This window comes from Populus alba, chromosome 16 (assembly GCF_005239225.2).
Source record: "Populus alba chromosome 16, ASM523922v2, whole genome shotgun sequence".
Taxonomy (NCBI): domain Eukaryota; kingdom Viridiplantae; phylum Streptophyta; class Magnoliopsida; order Malpighiales; family Salicaceae; genus Populus; species Populus alba.
Window position 1 is genome coordinate 7,258,605 of NC_133299.1, and position 25,907 is coordinate 7,284,511.

At 33.6% G+C, this 25,907-nt stretch overlaps 3 protein-coding genes and 1 pseudogene across 5 annotated transcripts; 2 read left to right on the forward strand and 2 right to left on the reverse strand.

Moving 5' to 3' along the window:
- Positions 1 to 115: 115 nt before the first annotated feature.
- LOC118062624 (G-type lectin S-receptor-like serine/threonine-protein kinase At4g27290) lies at positions 116 to 3,462 on the forward strand (annotated as a pseudogene).
- A 2,475-nt stretch (positions 3,463 to 5,937) lies between these two features.
- Positions 5,938 to 10,361, reverse strand: LOC118062523 (G-type lectin S-receptor-like serine/threonine-protein kinase At4g27290). 2 transcript variants are annotated; one of them, XM_035076316.2, is made up of 7 exons: positions 9,042 to 10,361; positions 8,150 to 8,278; positions 7,636 to 7,793; positions 7,318 to 7,528; positions 6,750 to 6,987; positions 6,514 to 6,664; positions 5,938 to 6,403 (listed from the first exon to the last, which is right to left on the reverse strand). In XM_035076316.2, the coding sequence occupies exons 1-7, from the start codon at positions 10,300 to 10,302 to the stop codon at positions 6,098 to 6,100; spliced, it is 2,454 nt and encodes an 817-aa protein (XP_034932207.1). In that variant the 5' UTR covers positions 10,303 to 10,361; the 3' UTR covers positions 5,938 to 6,097. The 2 variants fall into 2 exon arrangements, with proteins under 2 accessions (XP_034932207.1, XP_034932215.1); XM_035076324.2 differs by lacking the exon at positions 8,150 to 8,278.
- Positions 10,362 to 19,374: 9,013 nt separating this feature from the next.
- LOC118062508 (G-type lectin S-receptor-like serine/threonine-protein kinase At4g27290) lies at positions 19,375 to 23,217 on the forward strand. Of its 2 annotated transcripts, none has more exons than XM_073405295.1 (7): positions 19,375 to 20,719; positions 20,879 to 21,028; positions 21,146 to 21,303; positions 21,595 to 21,805; positions 22,103 to 22,340; positions 22,452 to 22,602; positions 22,701 to 23,217. In XM_073405295.1, the coding sequence occupies exons 1-7, from the start codon at positions 19,465 to 19,467 to the stop codon at positions 22,992 to 22,994; spliced, it is 2,457 nt and encodes an 818-aa protein (XP_073261396.1). In that variant the 5' UTR covers positions 19,375 to 19,464; the 3' UTR covers positions 22,995 to 23,217. The 2 variants fall into 2 exon arrangements, with proteins under 2 accessions (XP_073261396.1, XP_034932188.1); XM_035076297.2 differs by having other exon boundaries at positions 19,376 to 20,719; positions 20,876 to 21,028.
- Positions 23,218 to 23,397: 180 nt separating this feature from the next.
- Positions 23,398 to 24,351, reverse strand: LOC118062534 (stress-response A/B barrel domain-containing protein UP3-like). Its single transcript, XM_035076338.2, has one exon. The coding sequence runs from the start codon at positions 24,317 to 24,319 to the stop codon at positions 23,492 to 23,494; it is 828 nt and encodes a 275-aa protein (XP_034932229.1). The 5' UTR covers positions 24,320 to 24,351; the 3' UTR covers positions 23,398 to 23,491.
- Between the last annotated feature and the right edge of the window lie 1,556 nt (positions 24,352 to 25,907).

The window sequence follows — 25,907 nt, forward strand, 5'->3', positions numbered from 1 at the left end:
ACGGTAGTCAATATCTTTGGAAACAGTCTTCACATTAGACCAGCAGCTTGTACTAATAACAATACATTATTCTGCGTGATCAAACCAGAACAGAACATTTATGAAAAACTCTCTTGAATGGGAGCTTTTTCAGTGCTGTTTGCATGCTCGTTCTTATTCTCTGTTTTAATCGACTCCGCCACATCAAACATCATCTACCCAAGCCAATCCATAAGAGATGGTGCAACTCTCCTTTCAACCGGGGGAAACTTTGAACTAGGATTTTTCGGCCCTGGAAATTCAACAAAAACGTTTCTTGGGAATATGGTATAAGAAGTCTCCTCGTACAGTTATATGGGTAGCAAACAGAGAAGTTCCACTTTCCAATACTCTGGGGGCTCTGAATATAAGCAGCAAAGGGATACTTGTCCTGTACAGTAGCACAAATGATGTTGTTTGGTCATCGAATTCATCAAGAACTGCAGAGGATTCAGTTGCAGAGCTCTTGGAGACAGGTAATCTTGTTGTGAGAGAAGGGAATGATAGTAATCCCGACAACTTTCTGTGGCAGAGTTTTGACCATCCAAGTGATACCTTGATATTAGGAATGAAATTGGGGAGCAACTTCGTAACGAAGATTGACAAGTTTTTATCATCTTGGAAGAGTGCTGAAGATCTGCTCGAGGTGAATATTCTTTCGTTATAGATACTCACGGGTATCCCCAGCTACTTCTGAAGAGGGGAAACCTTACTCTGTTTAGAGCGGGGCCATGGAATGGCATAAAATTTCATAGCAAATCCCAGCCCGATGCCTATTTCCAATGAATTTGTTTTCAACAGCAAAGAGGTTTATTACCAGCTTGGAATCCAAACATCAGTCCTTTCAAGGCTCACACTCAGTCCATTGGGCCTTCCACAGAGCTTCACATGGAATGACCGAACAAATGATTGGGTGATTACTGAAGGTGGCCAGTTTGATCCGTGTGAAAATTATGCCTCTTGTGGTCCAAATACTCGCTGTGAGATGAGTAGATCTCCTAGATGTGCATGCTTGGATGGATTCATACCCAAGTCTCTAGCAGATTGGAACATTTCAGATTGGAAAGATGGGTGTATCCGGAGAACTCCGCTAGAATGCAGCGACAAGGTTGGCTTTCTGAAAATATACAGGGATGAAATTGCCCGACACATCGTCTTCCTGGTACGACAAGAGCATCAGTCTCAAGGAATGTGAGGGATTATGTTTGAAGACTGCTCCTGCACTGCTTATACCAATTTAGATATCAGGCAAGGTGGAAGTGGATGCCTGATCTGGTTTGGTGACCTGATTGATACAAGAAGGTCAACTGGGGATGGACAAGACCTTTTTGTTAGGATGAATGCTTCAGAACTGGGTAAGTATTCCAAGTATGCAACTATGTATTCATACAGTCACATTTTACATTTGTACTGAGGAAAAAATATTTCTGTTTCTCTTGAATTCATATAGAATGGAAAGTAGGTCTTTGCTCTTCTGCTGTGTCCATAATTAACAAATAACTCTTGAACTGGGTTATACATCAGGTTCTTCTAACCATTCTTCTGTGCACTCAGGTGTACCTACGAAAAAGAGGACATTTAGTAAGAAGCTAGCAGGAATAGTCTCCGGCGCAATAGTATCAGGCATTGGCATGCTAATATTAGGATTCATCCTTTCCAAGCGGAAGTGGAATCTTAGAAAGAAAAACCACTGTGAAGAAAGGGAGGAAGACATGGAATTGCCAATATTTGACATGAGTACTATAGCACATGCCACCGATGCTTTTTCGAACAGCAACAAACTTGGAGAAGGTGGTTTTGGACCCGTATACAAGGTATGACAAAAATCTGAAACCTGACAATCCATTTTCTAACCAAAAAACTTAGCTGAACTGTGTGAATCACTCAGGGAATACTCATAGGAGGGCAACAAATAGCAGTGAAAAGGCTTTCAAAGAGTTCAGGTCAAGGATTGGATGAGTTCAAAAATGAAGTTATGTTAATTGCTAAACTTCAGCACCGCAGTCTTGTAAAGCTCCTGGGTTGTTGCATTCATGAAGATGAAAGAATGTTAATTTACGAATACATGCCCAACAAGAGCTTGGACTCCTTTATTTTTGGTGCTAACCCTTCTGAATTAATAAGATTGAAGTTCTATAAGTTCTATTAACTGTTACAAATCAATTAGTTAATTGGACTAATTGAGAAATTCATCAGACCAAACAGGTAGAAAACTACTCGATTGGAGTCAGCGTATCAACATTATAGGTGGAATTGCTCGAGGGCTTCTTTATCTGCATCAAGACTCTAGACTTAGAATCATCCACAGAGATATCAAAGCCAGCAATATTTTACTGGATGATGAGCTAAACCCCAAAATTTCTGACTTTGGCCTCGCTAGAATTTTCGGTGGAGATCAAACAGAGGCCAAAACTAGAAGGATAGTTGGAACATAGTAAGTACATAAACCCAATATTGTCTTGCTGATTTTCATTACTATTTTGTGAACTTAACCTGTTAGTATCATTTTCAGTGGCTACATGTCTCCCGAGTATGCATCGAATGGATACTTTTCAGTGAAATCTGACGCTTTTAGCTTCGGTGTTCTAGTCCTCGAGATCGTGAGCGGAAAGAAAAATAGGGGATTTCGTCACCTGGACCCCAACCTCAACCTTCTTGGACACGTAAGCTTTTAAATAATACTTTAATACATACAACCTTGTTGAAGACGGTGGTGAATATTAAATCTTGATGTCCCTTTCAGGCATTTCAAATGAGATTAAACAAACAAATTTGCCTAATTATCGAGGCTTTCAGAAATATCATAGAAGTATTGATGTTATGGCAAAACTAGGATAGTAACAGGGAAATTAGAATGGCCAGTCTGCTGATAGATGTTCTTGGTTTTGTTTTTTCTTAAGGCGTGGATGCTTTGGATTAAAGGGACACCATTGGAGCTGATCGATGAATTTTTGATTGAGTCGTGCAATTTTATCTGAAGTGCTAAGATGCATTCAAGTGGCTTTATTATGTGTGCAACAACGCCCGGAAGATAGGCCAAACATGTCAGCTGTGGTTCTAATATTAGGAAGTGAGATTCCATTGCCGCAGCCTAAACAACCTGGTTTTTTTTATGGGGGTGATTCCACTTGAACAGAGCACTTCCTCAAACAGGCATGTGACTTATTCAGGTGACGAGGTTAGTTTGATCTCATTAGATCCCCGGTAGCCCATCATTACATAACTGCAGAAGGAGTAAGATTTCAGATCAAACAGTTGGTTTCTCGAAAATTCCACCATTCCGGTACAGAGTGCTAAAGCCAATATATAGATGCAGAATCAGGGCTACCAATGCCAGCCAAGTAGCCAGCCAGCCACAGCTGATCATTTGCAGGATCTTACGCTGTGGATCAAATTTGTCTCTCTGCTTTGGATATGATGCTACTCATGGCCCGCACCTTGTGAGGATCATGGTGCTATGAATATGTTTTATTAATAATTAAAGTATTGATTTATTATGCATTCTAGTTCTATTATACATAAAAGTAATGAAAACAAAAACTTCCAAAATGAATTTCTTATAATTTAAATAGTTTTTTCTTATTATATCAAAAACTAAAAATTTGTCTCAGCCCACCTCAGCTGACAGGAAACATAAATTTATAAACCGGATGGAGAAGATGAAGCCAAGAAGAAGTTAAGTTTGAACGTGTCAAATGAGCATTATGTTGAAAGTGGTAATAACTTTTAATTCAATTATTTGACAATGATCAAGTCGTAGTAGAATGTTCTCCAAGGCTTTGAAGTCAGAAATATAATACTCTAATCATATGCTACAATTCTTTTTTTTTTTATCATTCTTGAAATAATAATCTTTCTTGACTAATTTGATTATAATAACATCATATAATACATGTCATCAATAAGGATATTAAATACTATCTCCTACAGTAATCAATAATAATAATATTGTAGCCCTGCATATGCTCATCACGTGCTCTTCCAATAATAAAAGAAGTGAAGACCTCCATTCACTAACATACCGGTCCATAAAAAGAGAAATGAAAAATTACAGCAGCATGCAACTTTCCAGGAGGCCCGTGATTCTTTTTTCTGTACTTGCTTAGTCAACAAGGAAGTTATCCTTGAAAAAAATAGCTTCTAAGGCTATTTAAATATAAAAAATAACATCCTAATTATTAAAATTTCAATTGAATTGAAGGTCCTAATCTAAATAGAAAAAAACAAGAAAACATTTGTCCTTGAGTTAACTATTACAAATTGAAGACTTCCATCTCAAAGAAATATATACTTTAAATATAATATTGTAGCTAGTCTATTCAAGAAATAGTATAACTTTGACCTATGAACTTTAAAATTTAATGTATGATGTGTGCAAGTTAAGAAAAAAAAAACCATATCAAATGTTACACGGTTGCATGTTATTATAAAGTCTTCTTGATGTTCATTCATGGATTCTTTTACTTCAAACTTGTTCTCATCATTTATGACTTCTAGTACTTTAACCTTTGTATGTAAAGAAATTCCAAGATAATCTTTTATAATATCTCTAGATAACTTCTTGTCAAAGGTTACCATGTCCCCCATGTCATTGTTTTACTAGATTTTCATCCATGACAAAAAAAAAAAAAAAGAGTAATCACAATTTGCCACAATCTTCTTTTAACATAATGTTAACTCCTTCCTTGATCATGCTATCATCAGCACAATGGCCTAACTTCAAAATTTCAAAAAGACTTTTGGATCTAATACTTTTCATTGTCATCACTATTGTGATGTTGAAAATTTCTACATCTAAGAGATGATATCTCATATAGGTTTCTCCTCCTTGCTCCTCATAAAGAATGTTGAGCACAAGTCAAATAATAATAACATTATTGTTTAGATTTCCAATAAAAAATTTCCACATAATCATTTTCATTTTTGTACGAACTCCAAAATTAATAGTTTTCTCAATGTTTGCCAATGATAAAATTAAAGTATTATCAATAAGAGCTCTATATTCTAGAACTTCAAACCATCATTCTTTAGCATCATAAGTAAGTTTGTGTATGGAAAATCATATTTTCTAATAATAAACAACTTATTTAAATAAAATTAAGCTTCTAGCTTTAATAACTATTTAATAAATTCTTTCTTCAAAAAATTTCCATCAAATAAAGGAATCTCTTTTAATTTAGGAATGTATCTATGAAAAAGTTGTCTGCTAATTGAGTTTTCAATGCATCTTTATTTGTATATACCACCTTTCATAGATTTGATGCCTATATAGATTAGTAGGAGTAAATCTAGAGTTTGGTTCATCCCAATGTAAATCTCTGAGAACATCCCATTTTCATCGCGATTTATGTTTATACCTTCCTCTCATAGTGTCAGATGGTTCAAGCGTTTTGTAATTTTTTCTAATGAATATTCAACTTGATCTAATATCTATAACTTGGTTTTTTGTGTTGCCTTCTAAGCCTTTATAATGCCATATATATATATATATATATAACCTCCACTCTTGTATTGTGGAATGGAAAGTTGTTGACAATACCTTTATTCATTAAATATGTCAAACTTGTTTTGTTACCAATTGACTCAACATATAAAGTGGATAGGATTCCTCAATCCTTAATCTCTTAATTAGTATATTTCTAACAAAATCAAAAGTTTTAATTAAAATATAAAAAAAATAATCTAAAAACAACAGGGAAAATAGAGAATTTCAAAACAACAGCTTTCTAATCTAATTTGAGATTGAAAACAAAAAGAGCTAAGTTAACCCCTAAGCAAATTGACCTTTAGAATAATCTGGGAAAATTTCAATTTAATTTAATAATCTAATAAAAAATTATGCTAATTCTTATCAAATTACACATTGGATTCATACAGAATTACTCAAAACCTAGAAAATTTAATAATTTAAAAAAGCTGTACAATATAAATAATTATGTCAAGAATAATAAAGAAAGTACCCCACGTCATTTTTGCCCCAAACTTTTTCCTAAGTGAAGAAGAAAGGACTGACAGAAAAATAAGAATATATACCTCTTATTGATACAATTTATAAAAACGTTGGTAAAAAAATAATCTGTCATCGAGCAGTTAACAATGTGATGGTAATTTCGTTCGCGGAACATGTATCAACCTTGCTAGATGAAGACTCATGATCGAATAGTTTCCTTTCTGTGAAAAATCCAGGCTCTTTAGGGTCAGGCAATGCAATGTTACTACTTAACATTAGCACCACAGTTGACATTGTAGGCCTATCCTCAGGAGCTTGTTGCACACACAGTAGACCCACATGGATCACCCGCAAAACTTCGGATAAGTTGCAGGTGTCTTTTAAAGAATCGTTGATTAGCTCGAATGACCTTTCTTCCTTGTAAAGTTTCCATGCCTGAATTCCAAGACCAAATTCATTTGAGTTTCAACAAAGAAACCAGAAGACGGTTAATATGACAGAAGAAAAGGAAGAAGAAGAAGAAGGGTATTCACATCGATACTTACATGACCAAGAAGGTTGTGCTTATGGTCTTGATGAAAGAATCCTCTATTTCTCTTCCCATTTACTATCTCTAGCACCAAAACACCGAAACTAAATACATCGGATTTTATAGAAAAGATCCCGTCAATTGCATACTCTGGAGACATGTAACCACTGCAAGAAATCGTTTAACAAATTAAGTTATTAATGTTGCAAGCAGAGAAAACTTGAAACTATGCAGCCTGTTTGGAATGCTTACTATGTTCCAACTACTCGTTTTGTGTTTCCCTGAATTTCATTTCCACCAAAACTCCTGGCCATGCCAAAATCTGAGATTTTTGGGTTCATATCATAGTCCACAAGTATATTGCTGGCTTTTAGATCTCTATGAATGATTCTTAGCCGGGAATCTTGATGGAGGTAAAGAAGTCCTCGAGCTACCCCATTGATAATGTTGTACCTCATAGACCAGTCCAATAACTTGCTCTGCTTTTGATCTGAAAGTATTTTGATGAATGTAAATAATATTAAAGAATAATATAGATCATATTTTAAAGTATTTTTTTAAACATTAAAGTTTTTGAATTAAGATGATCTTGATAATCAAATAATTACGAGTATTAATCTCATTATGATAAAATTAATTACAAGGTAATGTGTTGTAATAGAGCACAACATCAGAATATGTTTCCATAATATCTATATCTCACACTATGTATAACTTAATTTTTTGGTGGCACTGTTGGCAGTGATAAGATCATTGCAGTTTTCAATATGCTATTAGTAATAAGTCAACTAATTAGATTGAAGTCTTGAGATGGCCATACCAAAGATGAAGGCATCCAAGCTTTTGTTAGGCATATATTCATAGACCAACATTGTTTCTTCGGATTCAATGCAGCAACCAAGAAGCTTGACAAGATTTCGGTGTTGAAGTTTCGCAATGCATATAACTTCGTTCTTGAATTCATCTAGTCCTTGTGTCGAAGTCTTTGAAAGCCTCTTCACAGCTATCTCTTGTCCATCTTCTAGCTTGCCCTGAAAGATTATTTGAACTAGTCATTGTAACCCTGCATCAAAATTGACTAGCACCGTGTACATTGGTGTAATGAACTATCAGCAAATGCTCTCATCCAAATCTTTACCTTGTAGACAGGTCCGAATCCACCCTCTCCAATCTTATTGGCCCCTGAGAAATTGCTCGTGGCAATAGCTATGGTTGCGAAGTCAAATACTGGAAGCTCTAAATCTTTGTCGGTGCCATTAATTGAGTGGTCTCTTTCTTGCATCGAAACCGACCTTGCTGTAAAATGGGAAATGCATTGCATAAATCAAACAGGTCTACGTTTTTCTTTGAATTTCTTTTGCGTGCTTCTTGCAGAAATAAACTAGCCACCATGTACGTCAGCAAGTTTATATATCTTAAAATTAAAATGCTAGTCAGACTCTTCCCCGATCTTAATTAAACAATAGAAGCATAGAAATTCTTCCACCATGGTGATCATCAGGTTTTGTAAACAACCAGAACAGATATTATGGAAGTCATCAAGTATACCAAAGAGTAATCTGCTTTGCATTAATGTCCAATGCAATAATTCCTCTCCCTACTCATTGAATCAACAACCAGCAACGTCAATTAGAGGGTTTGATAGAAATTACCTGCTGTCCTCATCTTCCTCCTTCTCATCAGAAACAGCAGGCAAAAGCCTAGGATGGTAATTCCACCAACCAGCAAACAGATGGCTATAATCCACACTCGCGTCGTCCTCTTAGGACTTCCAGTTGGCCCTGCATAGCCAACATGACCAAGTTTTAAAATCAGTAAAGCTTAAATAATACAAATACAGGAAATGTGTTTTGTGCACTGGTATTGGTTTCAGTTTCCAGTACTACTAAGTTTTCAACTAGAAATCATAAAAAATTAAACAACCATAATGTTATTCGTTCCCACTACCTTAATTAAAAATTGCCAATTGGAAGTTCACCTGGGACAAAAAAGTCTTTACAATTTTCTTCGTCAAAGCAAATTAAAATACAGCTAGAAATGGTAGCATTTTTCTATATTGATCCACCCCGAAATGGACTCGTTGATATACTATACAAATAAGTCTTGTTCAATATGCATAGGTTTGATCAGTTTGGATTCTTCCCTGTGAAACTTTCCATGTTTACTAAATCTTAGATAATTTTGAAGTAGTTGAGGTGTGAATTATTGAGTTCTTGCTAATAAAATTTGACATTGGTCCTTTCAGTTTTAGCTCAGGACGTTTGTATCTACTACCAAAATCCATGCTCAATAAAAAAAGAAAATGAAAGAAGAATTAGACTTCATGTGGGCTCTAACATTTAACAATCAATAACAAGAAAGAAGAAATAAAAAATAAATCCCGTGTGCATTCAATTATGTTCTTTGGCCTTCTCATATTGGAAATCAAAAGGTATCCATAGGTCTAAAGCATCTGCAGCACTAGTGGAATTTGTGTTAACATGTGACTGAAATGAAAGAAAAATAATCTAACAGACCAAGAAAATAATATGAAAGAATTCATACCTAAATCAGAGGCAGATAATCTAATGTAAAAATCTTGTCCAGTTTCAGTGTACTCTCTGATATCAAGAAGATCCTCAAACCAAAGCAAGCACCCAGTTCCATCTGTTATATTCAAAGTCGAATAAGCTGTGCAAGAACAATTCATCAAACAAACCCTTTGACATTCTTCAAGGTCCATTGTCACATTAAACGAGGATGTCCTTGTATCTGGCAATTTCACACTTGTTACCTTCTGAAAACCCTCTCCTGCCCTGCAAATTGATTCATTCTTCCTAACACATCCTCCAGACCAATCCCCAGAATCCCAATCTTGACGAGACTTTGGCTGAAATCCGTCCAAGCATGCACAAGCAGGGGAATTGTCGATGTCACAAATTCCATAGGCACCACAGACTGCATACCTATCACAATTATCCATCTGGGCTGTCAAGTACAGATTCCATGTTCTTGTGCTACTAGTCCAGGTGAAACGCTGCAAAATCCCATCATTGGTCAGCAACATACGCGTCACAACTGAACTGTCTGTCCGATCGTACCTGTAATAAATCTCCTTCTCATTGTAAACAAACTCGTATGTGTAAATTGCGTTCGGTTTCAAACTAGGCATCCCACTGAATCTAAGACCATTCCATGGTCCTGATCGGAAAACTATTTTCTCACCAACCCTGATAAATATCTGCGGATATCCACCAGGATCAAGCATAGTTGTAGAATCACCCAATGAAGGATCATTAGTGCTTTTCCATGACACCAAGTACCGATCAAGGCCAGTAATCAAGTTTCTGCCAAACTTGAGGCCTGGCAAAAACGTGTCACCAGGATAGTCAAAACTATCCCACAAGTAATCATCCTCGTTTGTATCATTTGCTTCTCTTATAACAAGATTTCCTGAATCCAAAAGCTGAGCTACTGGATTCTGCGGCACTCTTGATGTATTAGTAGACCATAAAACAACATTTGTTGAATTATGAAGGACAAGGATTCCCTTGCTGGTCACTTGCAAAACACCTGATGTGTCATTGAGTGGTGCTTCTCTGTTGGCAACCCAAACCAGAGTCTCACTAGAGAACTTGTACCATATTCCTACATAACGCAAACTTGTACTTCGAGGGCTGAAAAATCCTAGCTCAAAGTTGCTCCCAGCTGAAACTATGGTCTCTCCATCTATGATTGACTGGTTTACAGCTATGGTATCTGCACCATCGGAGGCTGTGAAGATGAAGAAGATGGAACATAAAGAAACTAGTGTAAGACCTTTCATGGATGGTTAATTTGGTTGCCTAACTAATGAGCTGTTTTGTCTCTGGTTTAAAGATGGTCTCATTAAGTAAGAGTGACAAAATTAACTTCTCAAAACAATTTTATATTCTCTTTTTTCTTTCTTACCTATTATTTTGGTCACATTGGTCAGCTAGCTTAACATGTGAAATGAATTTATGAATTTTTAGTGTGAAAGGTGGGCCTGGGGATCTAGAACTCTTTGACTACATGTGATGGAGAACAAGACATATTTATCCTACTTCCGAGCTGGTTGTACCAATTTGAAACCTTTCCAAGTTGTCACCTGATTTAAAACCCATGATTCAAATTATTGTCCATATTTGAAACTTAAGATAATGAGGTTAGAGCAGCCTTGTCAGACTAAAGACGACGGACAATTTGTGAGACCCTTATATATTTAGGCTTAGTTCTTAGCTGAATACAAGAGTGCTGGGTTATTACCTTATTTTTTGTTATTCTTTTAGAAAAAGAGTCCGGGGAAAAGCAAAAAAATATTGATTTATTAGTAGCCTCCAAGTTTTTGTGTATTATATACAAAGATTTTTAAAGTCTTTGTCAACAGTAGATGAGACCATTTTTACCTTCCCCATGAGATTTTACATGTCCCACATAGAACTGCTAGGATCTTCAAGTTCAGGTGGCTTGCCTTTACTGGGAGAAAGTGTCCATTGACAAATAAAAAGGTGGCTGGCTTTGAATGTGGTAATTAAGTGGATTTTTTTAGATCTATGATGATATGAAAGGTTTTTCATCTAGCGGTGAGAACAAGAAGATTTTTTCTTTATAACCATGTTGTTCTTGCTTGTTACTTTTCTTTTACTTTTGCTTTTAGTGATTTTTGAAAATCTACTATCACAACAAGACCCTAAATCATCTTTACTCTAATTTAAGAGGAGAAAAACCTACTTCAGACATTTCTTTTATTGGAACTTGTTGAGAACAAGAAGATTTTTTCTTTATAACCATGTTGTTCTTGCTTGTTATTTTTCTTTTTCTTTTGCTTTTAGTGATTTTTGAAAATCTACTATCACAACAAGACCCTAAATCATCTTTACTCTAATTTAAGAGGAGAAAAACCTACTTCAGACATTTCTTTTATTGGAACTTGTTTCTCTATCTTTCTTTTAAACAGAATAAATAGACTCTAGAAACATTAGGCTTGTTTCCAAAAAGATAGGTGCTCTTGTCCCTGATAAAGAGTTCAAGTTTCAACTCGAGCCTGGAAGAAACAGAAAGGGACAAGTGTCCATTAGACTAGGTCCTAGGACAAGAGTGGGTACTACATTGGTATCCTCCTTTGGTAAGGAGGTGTGAAAACCTTCTCGTAGAAGTCCTTCTCCTGCCCATGCTAGATATACTTAGGAAAAAAGGTCTTATAAGAGTTCTTCTCCTACTCTTGCGAGAGATACTCAAGATAAATGGAGGTTGCTCAAAACTCCTATAGACAACGTCCTTAGCAATGTAAGTGCTGGGGATGTAAAGCTTATCGTCACTAACTTGAAAAGTATATGTCTTAGATGCTCGACCGTGCATTGCGTATCAGCAAGCAGACCCTAGGCTCCACCCATGGTTATTTTGAAATCATTGCCCTTAATTGTATATACACAATGTGATATTCCTTCCCTCTTTAAGGGTTCATGAGGGAGGTGTCCGTTTACTACCAATTAGGTCCAGGCCAGCTATATCCTAATGGATGGACAATTTTTTTCCTTCTTTGAAAATTTTTGTTGGATCGTTAGGCTTGAACCTATGGTCAATGTTTTCATAAGTTGCTATCAATTGGTTACTAGCACCGATGGTAGCAATGGCATGCGGTGGTTCTTCAACTTTGCCAACATAAATAATTTGTGTAGATGCTAAGGGAAAAGTAAATAGTGCATCATATAAACATGATCGTTACTAGTCCTTCTAGTAGTGCTTCTCATAACCATGAGTCGTTAAGTGTCAACCAAGAGCAAGCACCGTAGACATAGACGGCCATGCTCTACGCAAGCTTGATGAGTATGATACATCCATGTTGAGGGGGTCTTTAGACAACAAGACCCATTTACTCGGAAGTACTAGGCTCAGTGGAAGAACGACTTTTCAATGCAAGTTTGTTTTCCCTTCGCAACGACATGTTAATAATTTTTAAAAAATTAATTTCAATTAAAAAATGTAATTTTAGGTTTACAAACATTGAGGTTGCCAAAACCATAACATCGGCGATGAAAATTTCATTGTTTCAATTAAGTCATGTTTTCAAATATCCTGAATAGAACCTATAATTGATACATGATTCGAAAGGTTTAATGTTAGTATTAACTTAAATATTTTTTTATGTTAATTCAGTTAGTTTATTGATATTAATGAAATTTATCTTTACAAATTTTAAATGAAAGGAAAATTTTGAATGGGTGAGCTGACAACACTATTGGAATGAGAGTTTGAGAGAATCACGTTGCAACTAAGTAAGATTGAAATCAAGATAAAAACTTTTAATACTTTTATAAAATTTTACTTTTCATTTACTAATAGATAACTCATTTGTACCATATAGGTTGCATGATTTTTTGTACGAGATGCAAAAGAAAGCTAAAAAAATATATGAAAGAAAGAGAGCTTTCAGACTAGAAAGAGGTGGTAGCTTAAAAGGATTTCAGACCGCCATACGTCTTAGAGGTTGTATGGGTGGAATTTATTAAGCACGTGACTTCTAAACATTCTTTTGTGATGATCACACTTCGGTGCAGAGAACCGAAACCAATATGTTCACAGTTCTATTACCACACACCGGCAGGTCCGTTTCATTTGTATCGTATGCTAAGCGGATGGTACGATTCTTTTTCAATTACATCTATTTTTTTTTATTTGTTGTTTTTTTATAAATATATTTAACTAACAATAATTTTTTTTTTGAAGGCTACAGTTCTTAGATGCAAGCCAAACCCGATGAAGATTTTTATGGAAATGCACGTACAGATTTATGAAAGCAAAAAAAAGGTGCAATAACTCATGGATAGCTAAGCTCAGCACTTTATGGTATGTTGGTTTTCAACCAATTTTTTTTTTAAAGTTATTATTATTTTTAATTTGCTGACTTTTTTTTCCATGATACATATAACACCCGATTGATGGAGAGATACGGTGATGATTCTTTGACCCATCCAGATCTCGATCCAGATTTGTGGTTGGAGGCATAAATATTTGGTGGACTTGATATAAATTGGGTGTGCGGTCTCTCTAACACTATAGTTGAGGACTTACAGACGACTTGCAGTGTTTCGACCATTGAATGCTTACATCGGTTTTAAGCATTCAAACTCTAGAGTTTGAGGTAATTTTAAACCAATGAATTCAAGCTCGAACGACCCATCTTGCTGTTGATTAAGAATGACTCAGTGCTGAAACGGTCGAACTCTGTTGAATGGTAATGGATATGAGATCTTAGATGAGTGGTATATGTGCTTCCTCTTATTTGCCCCACGATCTCGGCAAAGACCTGCCTCCTCCTCCTTTTTCTCAGCGTCTCTATTCTAGATTAATTATATTTGAACTTATAAATGTTTAAATTTGTAATAAATATTTTATTTTTATGTGCTCCCTCATATTCACCCCACGGTCTAGGCAAGGACCTGCCTCCTCCTCCTCAACGCCTCTATTCTAAATTAATTGTATTTGAACTTATAAATGTTTAAAATTATAATAAATATTTTATTTTTATATTAATTTAATTTATTTTAATTATTTTCTATTTTTTTTAAATATATATATATATATATATATATATATATATATATATTATTACTAATAGGGTTACCGATGGACTTAGTCCGTCGATATATTCTAGAGAGTTAAAAAAAATTACTTGAAATGCCATTGATTTTCTATTTTTGTTTAATAGTTTTTTTAAAACAAAAATTATATATTATTATTGACGGGGTTACCAATGACATAAGTCCATCGCTATATTTCAAAAAGTTGGAAAAGAATTACTGCAAATATCATCGTCGTTGTTTACTCACCAATGGAATAATAGCCGATCTTTTGATGGTTATATGTCAAATTCACCGAAGGAAATACCACTGGACAAAACAATCATCGATAGAATGACATATGATTTTTATGTTGGTGATATATTATATTCATCGATGGAAATACTGACATAATGAAGCAGGTACATTTTCTTTTGGCGTGCTTTTTTCATTGGTTAATCCATCGGTAAAATTATTATCGACATAATCATTGACAGGTCATAAATAATTGACTAGAGATTTTCTGATGAATTATTTTTTGTTCATGAGTCCGTCGAGAAAATCTGTGTTAACGAACTATGAGTATAAATATTGATACAAAATTCTGTTTGTAAATCTAAAAATTCTAGTATGGAAAATCCATGTATACTTTTTAGTTAGGATATGCATGCCTTATATGCTTTCTAACTATTTGCAGTGATAGTTGAGGTAAAACACAGACATGGTTTTGCGTTTTGCTTCAATACCGGAGCATGTATAGGATTGGTATTGCTTATGTAATTACCACTTCAACTAGTTAAGATATGCTTTTTTTCATCCCTTGTATTGGAGATTGTTTTAGATTAATGCAACATTAAGTCTTCATATTCTTATGTCGTATTTTATTTAGTGCTTTTCCTGTCTTTTCTTGCTTGTGGATTGCTAGTTCATTTCATGTTTTTGATGAGGATACTTGACGAAGCCAAATTTTTTATTAATTAGCTAGGATCCATAGAAAAATTAGGATGGATTGAAAGAAAGCGCTTAAGAAAAATCTGAGAAAGAGAACAATTTCTCTTTTGGTTCATCGAAATAACAAATTCCGATGAAAAATAAATTAGACAATTCAATTTCTACTAGTTTTAGGTCCAAATCTTTTTTTTTTTAAATATTAATTTGATTTGATTGTATAGTATAATAATAAAAAAAGCTCAAACCCATAATTTAAGAAACATCTATGCCTCATAAATTTCTATATATAGAGTATACCTAATATAGATGTGACAAAAGGAAAAAAAAATTATTTATTTTCATATGATATTTCTAATATGTGTAGCTTTGCATATTATTATTTTTTAAATGATGATAATGATTTTTTGGTTATGCATTTAATTTTTGAGGAGGTTTTTCTGATTCATCTATATATTTTTTTTTATCTTTTCTATAGATGAACTATATTTTTTAAAATAAAAATTATTTATTTTCATATGATATTTCTAATATGTGTAGCTTTGCATATTATTATTATTTTTTTATTTTATTCAATCAATTTAATATGTTTATCTATTTCTATTATTATTTGATTAAATAAAAAATGTTTTAATAAACAAAAATTAGCTAACATGATCAGGTAAATGTTTCGTCTTGTAAGATTAAATATCTTGATCTACATCTATTTTTTTTATTTTTCAAGTTTTATTTTTAGGTGTCATTAATTATTTTTTATTTATTTATTAACGCACATAGTTCTCAGGTTATTTGATTACATGTGTTCATATGCTTTTTAATTTGCACTTAAATTTTTTGAACTATAAAAATACATTGAAAAAACCTGTATATATAATTTTTTAAGAAAAATAAAAATATTTGACATATGATAGAGCACGGGTCACATAACTATTTAAAACCAAAATGGTGAAAATGAGAGGGATAAACAAGGCAATTATCACCCAAAATATAATTAAATGCTGAAATAACACATGATAAAAAAGTTTTGGTAAAATAACACAGTTTAAAGATATCATTATTCAAAAATATGATATTTTACTAATGTTGCGGTTCACAACTATAATATTAATGAAATTTTATGTTTTAAAACTGTTATATTATTGAAATGTTATGATAATAGCTGAATATTTGATAAAATAATTAGACTATAGCTAATGTCTATCAAGTAATTTCACTAATGTGTTCTATAGATGCATAATACAACAAGGCAACGTACGGTGATTTATTTATATTTTTTCCTTTTTGCAACATCAACAAAAAAAATGTCGTTAAATTCTCCAATCAGCGCTTAATAACTCCCCTCCTACCAAATAAAAGAAAAATTCTTTGTTTTTGCAAAATATTTTGTACATTCAATGTTTATTTTTAGTGGAAATTGTTGAAGAGTAATATAAAAATTGTTTTTTACGTCTCACTTAATAAATTAATTTTTAAAATTACGATAATTTTTATATATAATAATAAGGATATCTTCGAATATCCATTAAAAAAAAATACAAATTTTCCTTAGAACCCAATCCTTACCATTTTAAAAACATCTGAATGCATGAAGTGTAATTGGTGTTATTTATCATTGCTTATAGGAATTATAGACAATCTATCAGGACAACAATATCTATGTTGTCTTTGTCCTCATTTTTCATTTGGCATTAGTGATACTTCTAGATATTTATGATGTGATTTTATATTAATTTTTTTTTATCTAATATTTCTTTTCTCTTTCTCTTTTTATTTTTTAATAATTATAAATGAGGAGAATAACCAAGGTTAATTATTCTTTCAGCACCATAGAATTACTGTGGTTTCGTCCATTGTTTGCGTTGCCTTCTTCTCGGGCAATAAAACTCTCAAAACTGCCTTTCGAGCCAAAATCGTGTTGCTGATAGTTGAGGCTTTCTATTTGGTTTTGTATTTTTAAAGTATTTTTAAAAAATTTAAATTTTATTTATTTATTTTAAATTAATATTTTTTTGGTATTTTCAAATTATTTTAATATGTTGATGTTAAAAATAATTTTTTAAAAATTAAAAAATATATTATTTTAATATATTTTTAAATAAAAAATATTTTAAAAAATAACTATAATCACATTCTCAATTACGTATATTCGTAGTAAAAGCTCACCTGTTGTGATCATTTGAGGAAGACAGGACCCAAATTCTGTGGGACAGTGGAACTTGATGACTTGAAGACTTTCAATCAAGATTTTCGTTTTTTTCTTTCAATTTGGCAAATATTTCATCTCTTTCGTCCATGATCACCTGGTCTTCCTCTTCCACTTCTGAGACAATATCTTGTACCTACCCAACTAAAATTTTCGTTTTCTCTGCTAGAAAAATTAAATATTTCTATTATTATATAGCACAGGAAGCACCAACTATCAGAATATTTATATCTCATAAATTTTAAATTAATGAACAGGGAGCCGTTTGAAGTTTTGGATCGAAAACATTTCGACTGCGTCCCCTAAGATTAAAATATGTACCATGTTTTTTATGATATCAGTTTGCAGGATGTTTAGTGAACTATAAGATTAATCGTGATATACTCAAGTTGACCCGGACACCCACATAAATAAATAAAAAAAAATATGTACCATGTTCTTTATGACATCCTGCTTTAGGTCAGCAAGTGTCATAAATATACCGAGTTAGCATATCATGAATGGTTCTTATTGTGAAAATCAAATGATTTCAAAACTTGGAATAATACAATAAATTTATTAAATAAATCCCAAGAATATTAATTATATGCTTTTAAGATTATTTAAGGAGGAGACCTGTTTTTTTTATTAACATCAAAAGTAATACCAAGATATCCCATCTTATTACAAATTAAAAACATGGATTCTTTCTTTTTCTTGATATTAAAGATAAAATAAGAACAAGGTTTAGTCCGAGCCAGCTAAATGCTTGTAGGAATTACATAAACGGTTTGTTATTAATTGCTTTTAAAAATGAGCAATGGCAGTATGATGGTTCTTAATTAATACAAACAATGGCAAGATATGTTTGAAAGTTATCTAATTAACTACTACAATAAATAAATTCGGGTCTCAACTACTTCGGTGTTCATAAGAACAGTGAAGGAGGTGATTTTTTTTCAAAAAATTAAAATTATCTTCATTTTTTTTTCAATGTATTTTTTTCTCATTGAATGTTTTTTTATCTTCTTTTTTATTAATTTTATCTATTGATATTTTATTAATTTTAAATTAATAACCATAATTTATTTCGATTTGTTTTCTACAAACCTATCACAACTTCAAACCAATATTCTAATATTTGTTGATACTTAATTTTGCTAAGGATTTATTTATTTTTATTATATTATTAAAAAATTAGTTTAAAAAACAAAATTTTTAAACCTAATAGAGTATATAATTTGAGTTGTGGGTTTGATGAGTTAAGTTGTGAAACTCGGGTCATTCCAAGTTATTGCCTCAATATTTAAAGTAGAATTTATAATACAAATTACGGGTTTGACAAGTTAAGTTGTGAAGCCTAAGTCATCACAATAAATTATTATCTCTGTGTGTGTATATGTGTTGAGTAGGTTAAGAATTACAACTGTAAATTTATTCATGAAATACTATAAATTGCTACATATTTCCCTGCATGATTTTTTTTTCTTTTTATTTTTTTTTGTTATGATTTTTTCCAAAATTTTCTTTATTCATTTTATTTTTTAAATATTAACCTAATTAAAAGTTTAACTTTATAATTTTTTTCTTGAAAACATTATAGACTATAATAATTTTTTTTCATAGATTTTTTTTATATGTAAATCTACAATAATATATAAACATGCCATAAATTCACGACATCATGCCAGCATGACATCTAAGTACTGAGCGAAAGATAGTAGCATGCTTGAGATTCCATGCTTGCATTGTTATGCTGAATGGTAAACATGGATGTCATGTGTTTTCTTGGTTTTGATAGTCAATAATTTATATTACTTGGCAGCCAGCCATCGTCGGTATAGTTTCATGGTCAAATGTAGAAGGCCATGCCGTGTCGAATTTTGGGTCCTATACACCTACCGCTACCCCCCCACACGGCACTCTCACCTTTTCTGGCAAGAAAATTACTCAAAATTCAAAAATTCCGGGATAGTGGCGATAGCAACGTGGCCATTTACCGTGGCCACTAATAAATACGCATTCAATTTCAATTGGTTTGGTCCACCACGTGGATTCCTGTTAGTCCAATCACAAGAGCTGAAAACGAGTTTAGATGACTCAGGAATGTTGGGTCTTTCTTTCCATTTACGAGGATATTTGTACTTAATTGAATTCATGGAGAATGACAGTTTGACTTCTGCCAGCTGCAGCCCTTAAACTCCTACTATTTTAGTACCATTTCCAATGGTTAGGACCAGTCTTTCAGTTAAAGCACGAATTACCCAAAAAAACATCAATGAATAGCATTACCCTACTTTGCTTTTGTTTTACTTCTTTCTTCTTTACATCCCTAGCAGTAGACACCATCTCTGCAAATCACACTATCGGCGACGGAGAGACCATAGTTTCAAGTGGCGAGAGATTTGAACTGGGGTTTTTCAGCCCTGGTAATTCCACGCGGCGGTATTTGGGAATATGGTACAACAAGATATCTAAGGGGAAAGTGGTGTGGGTTGCCAATAGAGAAATCCCTATAACTGATAAGTCAGGAGTCTTAAAGTTTGATGAGAGGGGAGCTCTCATCCTTGCCATTCAGAATGGTAGTGTCATTTGGTCTTCCAACACATCAAGCCACGCGCAGAACCCGGTTGCTCAGCTTTTGGATTCAGGAAATCTTGTGGTCAGGAATGAAAATGATCGTCGCACAGAAAATTTCGTTTGGCAAAGTTTTGAACATCCTGGAAATACATTTCTACCTGGAATGAAGGTTGGAAGACTAGCTTCTGGATTGGATGTGATTATATCGTCATGGAAGAGCAATGATGATCCTTCTCAAGGCCCTTATACCTTTGAGATTGATGGGAAGGGTTTAGAGTTGGTTGTCAGACAGAATTCAGTTCTGAAGTCTCGATCAGGGCCGTGGAATGGTGTCGGCTTTAGTGGCCTGCCTCTTTTGAAACCAGACCCCTTTTTAAGCTATGCTTTTGTTTTTAATGACAAAGAGGCATACTTAACTTATGATATTAACAGCTCTATTGCTTTGACCTTGGTTTTTGATCAAGACGGTGTCCTGGAGCGGCTCGCCTGGATTGACCGCCTTAATAATTGGATAGTGTACTCAAGCGCACCAGGAGATAACTGCGATAACTATGCACTATGTGGTGCCTATGGCAGGTGCACCATCGGGAACTCCCCAGCATGTGGGTGTTTGAACAGATTCCTGCCAAAAAACCAAAGTGAATGGGCAAGGGCAGACTGGTCTAGCGGGTGCGTTCGGAGGACACCGCTGAACTGCCAGAATGGAGATGGATTTATAAAGTATTATAACATTAAATTGCCAGACTCAAAGATTCGGGCAATGAATAAAAGCATGACAACGGAGGAATGCAGGGTGAAATGCTTGAATAATTGTTCTTGCATGGCTTATACAAATTCAGATATAAGGGGAAATGGAAGCGGATGCATTCTCTGGTTTGGTGACCTGGTGGACATCAGACAATACACAGAAGATGGCCAAGATCTTTATATTAGAATGGTTTCTTCTGAAATAGGTAAATATAAGCACATTCTTACATGCTGAATATAATATAATATATTATATTATATTTATTGCATTGCATAATACCAAAAATCCATGGCTAATGCTTTGAAACGTAACAGATTGGAAATATTCTCTCACTGATACATTGCTATCTCCCTGCTTGTAGTAGCTCACACTCTAGAGGGCTCTCCCAAGAAGAAAAAAGTGGGCATCATTGTAAGCGTTGTGTTATCAGCATTGCTTCTCCTAGGCCTTGGTCTGTGCTTGTTCCTCCAGAAGAAGAGGAAGCATAATAGACTTAATACTCTTGGTAGGACAAGTAAGTTACCTTGCAATAAAAACATTCTGTAGAGCAAAGTCATGGATGTTCATTAACTTTTTTCGATCCCTATAAGAAATTTTTATTGTCATTCCTTCTTTACTTGCTGTGTCACAGAGAAAAAGGAAAACAATACAGAAGAACAATGGTCTATGAAGAGCCAGGATGAAAGTCTAGATTTGCCACATTTTGACCTTACTGCAATAGCTATTGCTACCAGCAATTTCTCATTCAACAATTTGCTAGGACAAGGTGGCTTTGGACCTGTCTACAAGGTAAAACACAATGCGATGATACTATGCCCAGCTTTTTTGACTAGGTGATGATACTTAACCACATGCCTTTTATTGTGTTGAGATAGAAAAACTACATTCTAAAATTCAGTGGCTCAGGAAGAATGTGAACAAGAAAATAAAAACAAAGGGGTAGACAATTAATACAAAAAAGAAGGAAAAAGGAAAAACCAACGTAAAGGAAGACACCAAGCTTCTATGATTATGATTGTTGGATATCCCCCTCAAGACTTGCCTGCTGACAAAAATCTGGCACTTGTCTTGTTTTTTCAGGGTGCGTTTAAAGGTGGACACGACATAGCGGTGAAGAGGCTTTCGAAGGAATCCAGACAAGGGCTTGATGAATTCATGAATGAAGTAAAATGCATTGCAAAACTTCAACATCGAAACCTTGTAAAGCTTCTGGGATATTGCATAGAACATGAAGAGAAGATTTTGATCTATGAATACATGCCCAACAAAAGTCTAGACACCTACATATTTGGTTAGGATCTCTGAATCTTGATATTCATCAAATGTTTTTTCAAGATAATTTCATTTGAGTTGCTTCTTACATATGTGAGAGAAAGAAGGTATTACAACTTCTGTTTCATCTCTAATCCTACTGATCAAAGACTAGCTGCAAAACATATTTGAGTCCTCCCATGAGAACTTGGTCTACAAGGATTTTCTTTCTTACTATCCTGTTACTAAAAAATATTCACTGTTAGTTAAAGTCGCACTTACAAGTAAAATCAGCAGCCATATGAATTAACTTGCAGATTTTTTATATAATGGGCAGATCAAATTCGAAGCAAGTTGCTGGATTGGCCTAAAAGGTTCCACATCATCAATGGGGTATCGAGGGGACTGCTTTATCTCCATCAAGACTCTAGACTACGAATTATTCATAGAGATCTTAAGCTGAGCAACATTTTACTAGATAATGATATGAATCCAAAAATCTCAGACTTTGGTATGGCTAGAAGTTTCGGAGGGAATGAAACAGAAGCGACTACAAGAAGAGTAGTTGGGACATAGTAAGAGTACTTCTTTATTCCCCTTCTCTGAGTTAGCAAAGAAAAATGTATTAGAAATGCCTAACATCTTAGTAGAAGAATCTCACTAACTTGTTTAATTGTATCATGAAGTGGTTATATGTCGCCAGAGTATGCCATTGATGGTCTCTTCTCGATAAAATCCGATGTGTTTAGCTTTGGTGTTTTGGTGTTAGAGATTGTCAGTGGGAAAAGAAACTGGGGATTTACACATCCAAAACACGAACTCAACCTTCTTGGGCATGTAAGGAATATTTTTTTTTTCTTCTTGTTTTTTCAAAATAGCATTGGCACAATGGTTTAAGAATCATTTTCATAGAAAACAATGATTTCAAATTTCAGGTATGGAAGCTATACAAGGAAGGCAGATCTTTGGAGTTGATTGATGAATTAAAAGTAGAATCCTGCTATGTGCCTGAAGTGTTAAGGTCAATCCATGTGGGGCTATTATGTGTGCAACACTCTCCAGAACACAGGCCAAGCATGTCTACAGTGGCTCTTATGTTGGAGGGAAATGGGTTATTGCCTCAACCTAACGAGCCAGGTTTTTTCACAGAAAGAAAATTGATCGAAGAAAACATGAAAGACCTGAGTTCCACCAATGAAGTAACAATCACAGTACTTGACGGCAGATAGAAGCGAGCCAGGCCATCTTTAATTTTAATTTTTATTTTTATTTTTAATTCAGAGAGTCGATCATCCATTCGGCTTTTTAGTTTTATTTGGTAAAGGAAGCCCAAAATGGCCGAATAGATTTACGTTCTTTTCTTCTCATTAACGGAAAAAGGTTGGCATTTTGCTAGCATTGCCCGATTAATCAAGTTTTGCAGATGAATACTACAACGATTGAGCTTTATTACATCCGCAACGTCAATGAAATTAACAGTAAACTAGATGGATGAAGTAAGGTAACGCTGTTTTGGACAAAAGACAAGAAGCTAACTGGAATAGAGGACACGTACGAGACGAGCCGGAACGAAGAGACGAACACTGACCTTGATGCTACACCAGCAGCAGCAAAGCACAAACAAGAGAAAAATTCCAAATACGTTGGCATTACATTATTAATTTTTATGGAACCTCAATCCATCCAAGAACAACATAAGATCTCAAAGCCTAAAAGACAATATCAATCAAACACTGGAAGAGGACATAACATAATCAAAAACCATAACACTTTCCAGATAATCTCTAACCTTAGCTTTCTCCAAATTCGCCAACTCTTTCTCCGAATCCACCGCCTCCAATTCACTCAATCCACGAAAAACAGCTAGTGACGCAATCGAATAACCCTTGGCTCTAGCAGGGGAGAAGTTCTCTCCGCAACTGATGTGATCAATTCCTCCAAATGTATCTTTAATCCCCTGAATTACTCCCAGGATCTCATCTTTCACTTCATCCCCTAATCCCTCTTTTAACTTCAAGAATGTTAATCTAATCGCGGACCCAGAAGGTGGGACCAATGAATCACAGCCGTTGAGATCACCAGTGACCCAATCGACAGCCATGATGTCATCGCAGATTGGTAGAACCGATTCTTTAACTACTTGAACGTGGGTCGGGTGAAGGGCATAAGCGGAGAGGTTTTCTTTAGAGGAGTAACGGCTGTGGAGCACGTGAGTGAAGGGAATAGGTGAGGACTTGGTGCGGTAGAGAGCACCGGCGGTTAAGAGGAGTACGGAGTCGAGTGATATCAGACGGTTGAGGGAATGAATCATGGTGTTGATTTGAGTGGGGTCGGTGTTTTCTTTGACTTTGAAGAGGACTATGTGTTCAATTGTTTGGGGCGGAGTGGATGACGACGACATTCTGATTTGGGATCGGGATGCTGCAGCGGAGTAAGGCTTCTGGGGCTTGAAGGACAAGAAGAAGGGGTTGAGCTGGTGTCTGGCGACGGGAGAGTGGAGGTAAAATGGTTTAGTAGAGAGTAGGCTTGCGGCTTTCAGACACAACATCGTCATCTACGATTTGTGGGGACGTTTAATGTGGTTTGTTTGACTATTAATTTAAGGTAGTGATAGGCTACGAGAACTTTTAGCATCGTATCAGCTATTTTTTTAAAAGTATTTTTATATAAAATATATTAAAATAATATTTTTTTATTTTTAAAATTTTACTTTTAATATTAACAAATAAAAAAAATTAAATTGCTTTTAAAAAAAAAAAAACAGATTATATGTTATAAAAAAGAAGAAGTGAATTTCAATTTATAATTAAGGCTGGAAGGTTTTTTTTATTTTTTGTTAGAAGTTTCATGCACTCATTGAAATTCCAATATAAAATCAACTAATAAGAATTATTAATTTTTCAATTCCTAAATATTTTAAAATTTAGTTTTAACAGAATTTTTTTAAAAATAATTTGATAAATTCTACTTTTAATTTTAAGTGATATCACTTACATTACTTATATTTAGCAGTATAAATATATTAATCATAAAAATAGTAGATTATTGTATCAAATTAAATATTATAAGTAAAGATAGAGTATAAATTACGGAGCTCATTATAAAATAAATAAATAAACAATTTTAAGTTTTTTTATGAGTCAAACGTATATCATGTTTGAATTTTATAGATTAATTGGTTTATCAAATATATTTTTAGTTTGTTAGATAATGTTTATACCCTCGTGACAATACAAAAGTTTAAAACTTGTTTTACTTTGGGCTAAAGTTTCTTAAAATTTTAAGGTTTTAATTTTTTGTGGTCTTTCTAATTCAATTTTTTTAAGATTATTTTTTTGTTTTCAATATAAATTATATTTAAATAAAATAATTTTTGTATTTTATACTTTTAAATAAAAAACGATTTATGTGATATCATTTGAATAGTATAATTTGAGTAAAATATTTGATCTCATTAAATCATTTGAAGAGAGTTTCTCTTTTATCAAGTTACGATTTATGTGGTATCAAGTTAGTTTAGTGACTTATAAAACTTTTTTTTTTCCTCTAAAAGGAAAGTAGCTATTTATAAATGTAGTTATAGTTATTTTTTAAAATATTTTTTACTCAAAAATATATTAAAATAATATATTTTTTTTAAATTATTTTTAACATCATTATATTAAAATGATTTAAAAACACCAAAAAAATATTAATTTGAAATAAAAAATAAAATTTTTTTTATTTTTTTTAAATATATTTTTGAAACATAAAAATAAAGTGTAATAATTAAAAGAATAGATTGAAATTAACTCAAAACGAAAAGTGATGAGCTATACAAGGTAGGTTAGTGTTTTTACCATATGACCTGCATGGCATTGAGTCTTAGGATAAGGAGAAGAATTTTCAATTCTAAGATCTTTGATAAGGAAAAGAATGTTAAATCTATATCTTATTATTTGTATCATCCACGAAACTATCTCAAGTTTTAGAACGTAGTGGCATAAATGTAGAAATATACAGCATAGCATACTAGTGATCATATTAATGCTAAACATGTGTTGAAATTTTTTTTAATGTATTGATGTTAAAAATCATGTTTCTTTAAAATTTGAATTATATACGTTTTTTAAATTTTTTTAATATATTGATGTTAAAAAAAT